General features: G+C 31.9%; 1 protein-coding gene across 1 annotated transcript; it reads left to right on the top strand.

The window, feature by feature from the left end:
• The first annotated feature begins 11,284 nt into the window (after nt 1-11,284).
• Nucleotides 11,285-12,095, top strand: LOC108912523. Its single transcript, XM_018717765.1, has 3 exons — nt 11,285-11,430; nt 11,620-11,728; nt 11,909-12,095. Exons 1-3 carry the CDS (start codon nt 11,336-11,338, stop codon nt 12,035-12,037), a joined length of 333 nt encoding a protein of 110 aa, XP_018573281.1. The 5' UTR covers nt 11,285-11,335; the 3' UTR covers nt 12,038-12,095.
• Nucleotides 12,096-12,105: the final 10 nt, after the last annotated feature.

Genomic DNA, 12,105 nt, shown 5'->3' with positions numbered 1-12,105 from the left:
AAATGTAAGTAAAGCGCAAATATTTGAAAAAATTTAAACTGTAACCCCTACATTGCCTACATCGGTAAAAACAGAATTTGATTTTATACAATATGATGCAGAAAAATATAGGGTGTTCCATATGAATTTAAAAAGTTTTGTCGGTATTAAGTTTCCAAAATGTAACGTGAAAAAAGATATAAGGAATTTTCAAAACGCTTGCATCTGTCAAATTTTGACAGATTTTTTATTGAAATTTTGACGATTATATCGAAAACGGCTAGATTTAGGTACAGGGAAGCTTTAACATTTTTAACTTAATTTTAATTTATCTTGTCGATAATGCAATAATATACAGGGTGTTCGATTTAAAATAACGAAGTTGACAGTTACTTCCGGTATAACCGGATGTGCTACATTGATGGCATTATTTTCATTGAAGAGAACATATCTATAACCCCCCTAAACAAAATTTCAGTCATATTGTCTTTGGTTCCTCTGAAACGTCTAATAGGCCATTTACCCTGAAGAATCCTGTATAAATAACTATTTTTTAACAAATTTGATAAATACATTTCCAAATTCTTTTCTTTTATTGAAAAACTTCATAGTTCATGTATTACCCTCACTAAAATTATTTTTGTCTGTAACGGAACAAAGTTTGACATTTTATCTCTGTTGACAGGTAACAAAATGTCACTTTTTATGAAATTGCTGTTTTCCCCGGGAAAAAAGTGAGTACTTTTTTCCTGGATATATACAATATACATAAGTAAAGTTAGATATTTAATTTTAGAATATTTTATTATATAGAAGTTACATTTCCTTTACACCAAAAGTACAATTATTAAATGTACATTGCATAAATGACATGTTTCTTAAACTATTCGGTATAACAGTCGAACTTTCTTGTGTATTTTTTTCTGTCATGGACACAACAGCCGTTGATGTACCTGGTCGCAAATCGGATGTTATTTCAGCATTGCCACACGTTCTAAACACTATATTAGCTATTTCTGTCCTGTGTGCTACTGATTCATCAATATATCCTTCAGCGACCGTTGATGACTTCCAACCGCCATGTTTCTTTAGTGTCATCAAGTCTTCCCCCAGATTCAACTAAAAATAAAGCAGACGATCTCCGAAATGAATGACCTGTATATGAGTTAGCATTGTCAAGTTGAAGAAAATTAGCTACTGTTTCAGGTACCTTATAAAACTGATTTTTACCCACAAGTTGATTGATACATTTCCCATTGCGATATGCATAAAACAGGCGACGATCTTTTGCTGCTGCTGGACGAAGGGCTATGTACATAACGGTAAAATTTGACATATTCTTCAGTAACTACAAATCTCCTGTTTATATCATTCTTTGTTTGCTTAAGTTTCACAATTAATAGCGTTCCCGAATCTTCAATATCATCTAATCTTACCTGGCTGATTTCACAAATTCGACAAGCTCGTGCAATCCCAAATACAACAACAACCTTGGCCATTAAATAAACTTCATCGGGAACATTATTTAAAAAATCATTAATTTGTATAATCGTAAAAATCGCAGATTTCTTGGGCGTATAACCTTTCCCATTTTGTTTCAGAAATGTAATTAGTTTGAAATATTTTGAAATGTCTATATTATTATTGGATTTTAACATACTTTTAATCCTTGAATAATTCGACCACACTGTTGATGGCTTTTGTTGTTGTGCCAGTTCCACAAAAAAAGCCAATAACACCGTCTCCGAAAAAGAACTGCATATCTTTTTCATCTTCCATTCCATAAATCTTGAATACGCGGTTACGTAAATTTTCCGCGATTTAGCTGGCAATAATTTTTGTGACGCTACTTTTGCTGCTTCTACTAACTCCGGTAGAGTCAGAGAAAACTCGGAATCAGACATTTTTTAACTTTATATTATTCAAAATAACTACTAAACAACCACTAAGTTTGCAATTTTTAAATCAAATCACAGAATTAAATTGACAGATATTTGATTACTTTAAACGTTTCCTTATCAACGCGGATGTAATTGTCGCTATAAGTATAACAGCCTACCAATTTAAAACTTTAGTGACTAATATATTGTAATAATGTTTTTTCAATATTAAATCGTTGTTTTTCCCGTCACAGAAAAAAAATAGTGAATTATACACGGGAAAAAAGTAGATTTTACCTCTCGGTAAAATCTAGTACTTTTTTCCCTTGTATAATAAATATCTATTGTCTTTATTTAAAAATATTATATTGTTCACTGAAATGATGTACTGATAAATTAGTTTAGTCGTTTTTAATGTGGAAACTTTGATTGAAATTTTTTTGAAAATTCCGATACAAGTACTGTACGATATAAAAATTACAATAACTGTAAATATGTAATGCAATACCTATTAAATACATTCAAAGAAAGAATTAAAATAAGACACAAAAAGTGATTAAAGCTAATTTAACGAACAAGTTCACACATACTATTCAGACTATCGTAAAATATATCACAATTTGCCGCGATCTTATTATATAAATCACAAATACAGGAGATGGGGATTTTGACTAAGATGTTAGATCTGGGGGAAGAACAATAAAAGGTTTCATGTTGTCTTCTGTAACCCGTGGTACAATAAAATTAATCTTACACAGAAGAGCTGGGCAATCAATTTTACCATGCAGGAGATTATTCACAAAACGCACCAAAGAAATATCACGACGAATCTTCAACGAATCAAAATTGAATCTATTTAGTAAATCTGGATGACTGCATCCTCGAGGTGGATAAAAACCATCTTGATGAAAACAAAGAAATTTTACAAACTGCCGTTGAACAGATTCCAATCTCTGACGATGAACTTCGTAGATAGGATACCATATAATGGAACCGTATTCAAGTTTAGACCTAACGAGGGCACAAAATAGACTTGAGTGTTCGAATATTAAAAAAGTGCCTGCAATTCCTATACAGAAAACCGTAAGTTTTAAAGGCACTAGATACTATATTATTAATGTGTTCAGAAAAAGTAAACTCAAAAGTTATGGCATGATCACTAATAAGATAATCATGACTAATAAAATTCGGTTTACGTGTATAAGTCATGCTCTTACATTTTGAGATAACGAGATTGAGATGAATAGGGATAAGAAGATAAGATAGGAAGATAAGTTACACCACGTCGTCATGTGATTTATGCAATGCTGCAGGTGAAGGCAGTCAGAGAGGGAGTTAATCTTAGAAAACAATTTAAAACCATCAGCAAAACGCAAGCGTTCACAAGAAACCGTATCCGGAAGACGGTTAATAAAGAACAAAAACAATAGCGGCCCCAAGTTAGAACCCTGGGGCACACCCGACGTTAGAAAAAATGGATCGGAAGAAAAGTTTTGGTATCTAACCATAACTTGTCTGTGTGACAAGTAAGATGAAAATAGTTTCAATAAGGTATTAGAAAAACCAAACCTTTCTAATTTTAATAGCAGAATCTTGTGATTTATTTGATCAAAAGCTTTTTGAAAATCAGTATAAATTGCGTCAACTTGCCCACTACTATCCATGACTTCCGAGGTATACTGAGAAGAAACAGCAAGATTAGAGACAGTAACTTCCTTCGCATAAATCCATGTTGTCTAGTAGATATCATCTGCTCGGTTGCGTAATATATATTACTGTACAAGGTAGTCTCAAATATTTTAGAAAAGTTACATAATAAGGAAATACCTCTGTAATTAGTGATGTCACTCTGATCACCTTTTTTCAGAATGGGACAAATAATAGTATATTACGTAATAAGTGTTGTAAAAAGTATTTTACGCACGAATGGAAAAGTTACACACGACGCCGCGTAGCGGCGAGTGCGTAATTCTATGAGTGCGTAATTGCATTACACTACGTATTACGTACTATTCTTTACCTACGACCACTACTTTAAATACTTAAAAACACACCGTCTGCGATCAATGCAAGATTCCTATTACGTCGTACGGTAAAAAAAACGCACAGCTTGGTAAAAAAATCGTACAGTTTTCCTAGCAACCGCCTAGCAACGGTCAATACAAACAGTATTGTATTGGCCGTTGCTAGGCGATTACTAGGAAAACTGTGCGATTTTTTTACCGTATGTATAGTCCAAGCATTCTGTCACGGATTAATGTTAAATTTGCAGAAATTATTACCTGGACAAATAAAATATGACCGTATAGAAAATTAAATTTTAAATTGAGTTTCTTGTTCTTTAAACTCGATCCAATATGGCGAACATGGTTAAAAAAAATCGCAAAGTTGAAAAAAACGGTTTTTCTAAAATAACTAAAAAAATATAGCACGGATTGAAAAATTTTAAATGAGAAAGTTGTAGGTTTTAAAAAGATCTATCGACTGATTTTTTGAAAGTATCGATTGCTTTGTTACTTTTCGAGATATATCGAAAAAACCGTTAAAAATCTTCTCTTTTCTCTTCTTCTATAACTCGTTTACATTTACGTGCCCATATTTGCTATTTACTGCAAGCATAGCCCGCGGCAAGCCAAAAAAGTACATTTTTGAAAAATTTAAAAATATTAATTATTTTTCGAGATATATCGATTTTTTGAAAAAAAGGCGCTCTCGAAAATTGGCTAGATCTTCTCAGCGGATAGCCCTACAGTAACGATTTTCGGTTTATTTTCTTCGTAAAGAGTTATATTATCATGCTGTTAAAAAATGTTGACGATTTTATTAATTTTAAGGATCAAAAAATGACTGAAAAAGTTGCACTTTTTTTGGGTATGTTTTTTTCAAATAACTATTTCAATTTTTATTATTTTTTTGTACTTAATCTGGGGTAGCTAAACACGAATATTATAGCATTTTCGCCTTAGAAGCAAAATAGACCCGTAAATGTTTAGTTTTCTTTCTTTAAAAGTCATTTTCATAAAATAAAAATTGAAATAGTAATTTGAAAAAAACATACCCAAAAAAGTGCAACTTATTCAAAGTCATTTTTTGATCCTTAAAATTAATAAAATCGTCAACATTTTTTAACAGCATGATAATATAACTCTTTACGAAGAAAATAAACCGAAAATCGTTACTGTAGGGCTATCCGCTGAGAAGATCTAGCCAATTTTCGAGAGCGCCTTTTTTTCAAAAAATCGATATATCTCGAAAAATAATTAATATTTTTAAATTTTTCAAAAATGTACTTTTTTGGCTTGCCGCGGGCTATGCTTGCAGTAAATAGCAAATATGGGCACGTAAATGTAAACGAGTTATAGAAGAAGAGAAAAGAGAAGATTTTTAACGGTTTTTTCGATATATCTCGAAAAGTAACAAAGCAATCGATACTTTCAAAAAATCAGTCGATAGATCTTTTTAAAACCTACAACTTTCTCATTTAAAATTTTTCAATCCGTGCTATATTTTTTTAGTTATTTTAGAAAAACCGTTTTTTTCAACTTTGCGATTTTTTTTAACCATGTTCGCCATATTGGATCGAGTTTAAAGAACAAGAAACTCAATTTAAAATTTAATTTTCTATACGGTCATATTTTTTTTGTCCAGGTAATAATTTCTGTAAGCATTTCTCTATAATGCTTGGACTAGTAATAGGAATCTTACATTGATCGCAGACGGTGTGTTTTTAAGTATTTACAGTAGTGGTCGTAGGTAAATGCTTTTTTCCATATCATTGGGAAAGATGAATCCCTTAAAATTAATTTGAATAAAATGACCAAAGGCTCAGCTAGAGCAAATGCACAATCTTTAAGTAAAAAGCTGGGAATTCCATCAACGTCCATTGTAAAAGTGTCTTTAGAACGCTTCAAATTCTGCAAAACATCTTCATTTTCTGATGTTTAAACAAAATTTTATTTTTTGCGAATATCCCTATTGTTCAAGACTAAAGTATCACCATGTAGTGGTGAATTTCATTTCTCAAACGTTTCCTCAAGTCCTAAATGCATATTAATCAAAGCGTAAGATTTCTGTAAACGCACGCAAGTATTTTTCCTTAGTTTTGGCCACAATGTTGATGAGTGACGATTAATTAGAAGCTTCAAAGTGGCGTGCGCTTTTATAATTAATGATGTAGAATCGAGGAAAATGAAATATCGTAACGCCATCAGCTGCACTATAAAGAATGATTTTTAAATCGGCAAATTTTTATACATTTAATCTACTTCAAGAACTGAGATTGGAACATTAAATGATTCTTATCTTTAATTCGTTTGTCATCAGTAGGGCACCGAAAGCGATGCACGTCATTCATCTGTCACGTCAATAACCATAGAACCAATAATTTTGTTTGGAATAAAAACATTTAATTTCCTTCGCGTCGGCAATAATTAAACTTTGATAAAATAATAAATTATTAAAACAGTTGTATTAAGCGTTGGTCACGTGACTTAACGATTTATGAAGGGTCTGTCTTCAGCTTTAAAGACACAACATAAAGGCCAAGCATATGTCCTAAGGAAAAGAGAATCTACAATTTTAAAAATTAAGCATTCATAAAAATGTAAGCATTTTCAATGTTAATTATCTTGATTATCTGAATAAGTAGATGTGTACTCATATTTCCGAGATTTTTATATGCTCCTACACTTATAAAGACATCATCGCCATTATCATAATTGTTGATTTATTTGATATACTTTAGATACAGAACTTTCACGAAAAGTTGATAATAAATTTCAATAATAATTATTATTGTTAATGGATTTTTTACGTACATATTATGTACAGGGTGTTTCAGGATTAAGTCCACAAACTTTAAGGAGATATTCCTCACAAAAAATAACAAAAAAATCAAGTACTTATACATTTTTTTCCAGGGACGCTTCATTTTCGAAATATAGGGCGTTAAAGATTTTTAAAAAAATTCGAATAATTTAAATAATTTCTAAATGAAGAAGGCTATTTAAGCCAAATTTGGCATCACACATCTTTTTGTAATATACCATTTTTCCATAGAAGTAGAAGTCCCGCAAGCAACCAGTGGCGGAGTTATGGGGACTCAAGATTAATTAAATTATAAAAAAAATTAATACGACCCTACTGAAAATAAAAAATGATGCTGTTTTTAGATAGAACAGTTTGTTATCGACAAAAAGTGTACATTCACTTTTTTTTCCTAACTCTTATAGTTTCATGGCAAAATTGATTTTTCGGAAGGGTGCTTCTGGATTCTGTCGATAAACTTTAGGAAGACGTTCCTCATAAAACCTACAAAAATATAGTACTTATTAAAATTGGTCTTATCTCGAGTATGTGTGAGTCAAATAAGCCTTTTTGCCTCCCCTTTCCTTGGGTTTAACCAATAGTATTAAAATTATTTAGGAGATGCTTCGTTTTTGAGATATAGGGTGTTTTTTTTTAGAAAAAAAATAATGTTGATGAAAACAATAGAAATATTTAAGTACCTAACATCTAATGTGACTATGTCGTAATGCGACAACGTAACAACCCTTGCAATACTCCTAAATTTTTTCAGGTGGTTTGTAGTAACTTCATAGACACATCTTCTTATAAGATACCATTTTTTCCATAGAAGTAGAAGTCCCGCAAGCAACCAGGAGTTATGGGGACTCAGACTCATTAAATTATAAAAAAAATTAATACGGCCCTACTGAAAATAAAAAATGATGCTGTTTTTAGATAGAACAGTTTGTTATTTACAAAAAGTGTACATTCACTTTTTTTCCTAACTCTTATAATTTCATGGCAAAATTGATTTTTCGGAAGGGTGCTTCTGGATTCTGTCGATAAACTTTAAAATGAACCTCAACAGAAATTTTCGAGTAGGCTGCTGTCAAGCAATGTTAATGTGACGTTTTAAATGTTATTTTGCGAATTGTTGCATAAATTATCCATTAGATAAAGCGTTCAAACTATTAATAAAAATAAGTTAAATAATACCGTCCATATTTCTGAACAATGAATATCATGATATGGTTTTTGTGATGGAAATGCCACGGCGGCTCGCCGTGAGTATACAGTAAGATTTCCTCATCGCAGACTCCCAGCAAAGGAAACATTTTCAACGACATTCAGTGGTCTCAGACAAACTGGCTCTTTCGGTATTCCAACTTATGCTGATGGACATTTTGTCTTACTTCAGGACGAAGTAAGATCGAATACTATTTTAAACCATTTCGATGAAAATCCATTCACGAGTGTCAGAAGATCTAGCTATGAGCTAGGTATTTCGTCAAGTTCCATTTGGAGGACTCTTCGGGCTGATGGACGCCATGCGTACCATATCCAGCGTGTGCAACATTTATTTTGTGACTGGATGTTAAACCAAGCAGAGAATGATGATTTACTTACGCAAAAAGTAATGTAGACAGATGAGGCAACATTTACTCGAAGGGGAATTTTAAACCAAAGGAACAACCGTATTTGGTCGTACGAGAATCCACGGGCGGTAAGGGAACATAGTTTTCAGCATGAATTCCAATGTAACGTATGGTTGGGTGTGTTGGTCCCTACTTCCTTCCGCATCAGTTAAATGCTGACATGTTTACCGTATTCTTTGAAAATGGTTTTCAAGATCAGTTAGAAGATGTTCCGCTTAATACTCGAATGAACAGTTGGTTTTAACTAGATGGTTGTCCGGCCCATTTTGGTAGAGGTCCTAGGGAGTGGTTAAACATTAATTATACCAGGAGATGGATTGACCGTGGAGGACCTGCGAGGAGTATTTGTTTAGTAAATAATGCAGACTGAACAATGCGATCGTTTGGGTCAATCAAACTGTTGTTAAAGTTATTTCCTTTCAGCGGTGCAGACCAATTTAGAGATAATTGAGTATTGACCGCATCTGCAATAGAAAAGCGATTGGTAATAAATATTCTTTGCAAATGGTTAATACACATACGATTTAAGCTGCAACAAATTTTTGTTATTTTACACTTATACATAAAGTATGGTTCTTAAGACGTAACGACTAATTTTTGTTAATAAAATATTATGTTAAAAACATTACTTTTTTCATCTTGTGTGGTAGGCCTCGCAGATCATAGAATATATTTTATTAAGTTCATCTTAAATACAGGGTGTTCGGAGAGGTCATGTCAAAAATGAGAGGGTATACAGGGGAGCTCAAAATAGTTGCAGTAGTTCATAAAAAATTTCTTCCTATCGGGCTTCAAAGAAAGAAGTTCGAAAATAAATTCCAATTATAACTTCTAAGTCGTTGCCATGACAACAATGAAATTTAGGCAAACTGATATTCAATGTACCTGGATTATGCAGGAGCAGACGAAATTATCCATTTAAATTTATACATCGTTGACAGCGTTGCCAAATTTGGTATGTTTCTTTCATAATTCAATTCCTCTCTCACTTTGCTAAAAAAAGGTATACCCTACATCAGTCGATATCTTGTACCGTTTTTGAGAATATCGAATTTTATTAACATATATGTACAGTATCAAAAATTCAATATTAATATGTTTGCAAAAATCTTGGAAATTGAGATAACTGTCACCAAGTACGTATAATTAACAGTTAGATATTTGTCATGGATGGCTGGCTTATGCCTGATGGTGCACCACCCTATTTTAGCAGGGCCGTAAAGGCATATTTAAATACCACTTCTCTTTTTCCGTGGCTGCCTCGATCTCCAAATCTTAATCCTCTCGATTTTTTTCTTTGAGGCCATCTTAAAAGTCTTGTTTATCTTGTTTATCAAACTCCCAGAAGGGAAGATTATTAAATCGCATGATTACATACGCCGACATCATTAGAAATGATCACATGTTATTTCGAGTACAGCAGAAGTATTTGAGCAATTTCAGAAAATGCATTGAAGTTCAAGGTGCCTATATTGTTCTCTCTTTTCTTTTAATTCTATAGAAACCAAGATTTTATAAAAACGTTAGTACCTATCACATTTTTGATACAATAACTACTGTATGTTGTTAATAAAATTCGATTCTCTCAAAAACGGTACAATATATCGACTGATATACGGTATACCTTTTTTTTAACAAAGTGAAAGTGAAATCGAACTGTGAAAGTTGTCAAATTTGGCGACACTGTCAAAGATGTACAAATTTAAATGGCTAATTTCGTTTGCTCCTGTATAATCCTGGCATATAGAATATCAGTTTAAACATGAAAATAAACATTACCATGAGTTCTTTGTTGAAGGCAAATAACACAACGAAGCCCGATAGGAATTTATTTTTTAAGAAGTACTACAACTATTTTGAACTTCCCTGTACACCCCTTCATTTTTGACATAACCTTTCTGGACACCTTGTATATAATTTTTTTTTTGGAATGCGGTAAGAAAAGTAATTGTCATATTTACAATTTCGAATGAATAAAATGGGAATAGTTTTTTATAATTAATAGGATAAATTATATTCAGGCAGGTTTACAAATATTAAAGAAGAAGTGTATACTCATTTTTGTTTAAATTTTTATGTTATCTTGAACAGATTAAATGGCCAGTAATAATGTACTTTTTGAAACTTGCAGTGTGCAACAGGAATTGAAATAAGTTATATGTGATGGAGCAATGTCTTCTATAAAATCATAACAATGTTGAACCTCCTTTATCCACCGTATCCCTAACGATACTGTTCAAATAAAAAAAAGAGACTAGTTGTATTTTTTAATGAAATCTCAATTTTCTCTTGTTTCAGTTGTTCTTTTTATTGAAGCTACATTTCAAATGGTTTATATGGAATATTTTTGTGTTAACACTATTTTGGTGGTACAAAACAGATTGTACAAAGTATCTTAAAATTTTATGAACAATTCGGCTCTTGTAATGCATAGATATCCGAAGTAAACTTAGAGTTGCAGAGAGAAGTTTGAAGAAGCCTTCAATGGAACAAGGAATTGCATAGCATTCCATAAAAGGAATGTTTGAATCAGTCCCCAAAATAAAATATTAAAATATGCATATCAACCTTATTCCCAAAACTACATTTTTCCCTTTAACACAGAGTACACCTATTATAGAATAAGGAGCTACTGGATGAACACTCTGTATTCTGAAGATGATAAAAGGGAATTCTGGAATAAATTGTTGAAATAAGATAAAGTCTAGATCGCATGCTCAACGAATATTTATTTACTTACAAAGAAAAGAAAATGACTTAAATATAAAGAATTCTGTAACTTAGATATGGCCTTGGTCTTCATATATTCTTAATTTGAAGTAGGAAAATATAATTGTACTTGTAAGATAACGTTAATATATTTATCATTTCAAAGAGTACTTGAAGTGCCATCCGGTACATATTAATTTAATTAATCGGTATTTAATTAATAGAGATAACGAACAGTCCGTTTACTATATAAGCCCAGGATGAGTTCTGCATTGATAGTAGTACATTTTGTAATCTACAAGAGCAAAACATTAATTGTCAAAGATGATTTCCAAAGTAGTACTTTCCGCTTTCGTTGCTTTGCTTGTCGCTCAGGTGGCCTTAGCAGATCCTGAACTCTGCCCTGAACCATCAGAAGCGTAAGTTTTACATTACATATATAAAATTTTTCAAATTAAGTGCATTTCATAATTTTTCACTCGGAAAAAATGCTAAAATGTCTGCTACATATCAATAAAGTGGTTTAATGTTCATTTAAAAACGATTGTTGTGATCATATTTCGAGGTAACACGTATTTTTTAGTAAAGTTTAAAATAATTTGTTGCAGGAAACAACTCGTCTACAAGCAAAACGTTCATGAGGATGCTCCTTTATTTGGAAGGACCGAAAAGGATTATGTTATTCCACCCCTCGAGAAAACTGTTAGTTGTATAATCGTAAGTGTTCACCTTTTCTTCGACACACGTTTAAAATAACGTATTAGTCAACAACTATTAAAAAATTACAATTTAGTATACTTTCTCATAGCATAGTAACAGGTTAAAATATTTCCTTTTAATTCTTTGTGATTCTTGCAAATGAATATATGTATAACTAAGTTACCTATTTTTTTGCAGCTATCTGGATCTGCTACTGGTTCTATCGCCTCCGTTGGATTTTCAGATGAAGGTATAAAAGTTAGATTGGTTTCCGAAATCAAAAAAGGTTTTGACGCTGTGATTGAAGTCTACACCAAAGAAGAGTAAACTATATATTTTGTATTATTATTTTTATATAAATAATAATTTTTATTTCTTTGTTTAATTTTTCTTGT

This window comes from Anoplophora glabripennis, unplaced genomic scaffold (genome assembly GCF_000390285.2).
Source record: "Anoplophora glabripennis isolate ALB-LARVAE unplaced genomic scaffold, Agla_2.0 scaffold646, whole genome shotgun sequence".
In the NCBI taxonomy this organism is placed as follows: domain Eukaryota; kingdom Metazoa; phylum Arthropoda; class Insecta; order Coleoptera; family Cerambycidae; genus Anoplophora; species Anoplophora glabripennis.
The sequence above is the reverse complement of the archived record's forward strand: the minus strand, read 5'-3'. Positions and strand labels throughout refer to the sequence as shown.

What these genes read in the sequence shown, in the direction of transcription:
- LOC108912523 (XM_018717765.1), top strand. Translation starts at nt 11,336, where the DNA reads ATGATTTCCAAAGTAGTACTTTCCGCTTTCGTTGCTTTGCTTGTCGCT. An exon ending in TGCCCTGAACCATCAGAAGC is followed by an intron (nt 11,431 to 11,619) that starts GTAAGTTTTACA and finishes AATTTGTTGCAG; the next exon opens with GAAACAACTCGTCTACAAGC. An exon ending in AAACTGTTAGTTGTATAATC is followed by an intron (nt 11,729 to 11,908) that starts GTAAGTGTTCAC and finishes ATTTTTTTGCAG; the next exon opens with CTATCTGGATCTGCTACTGG.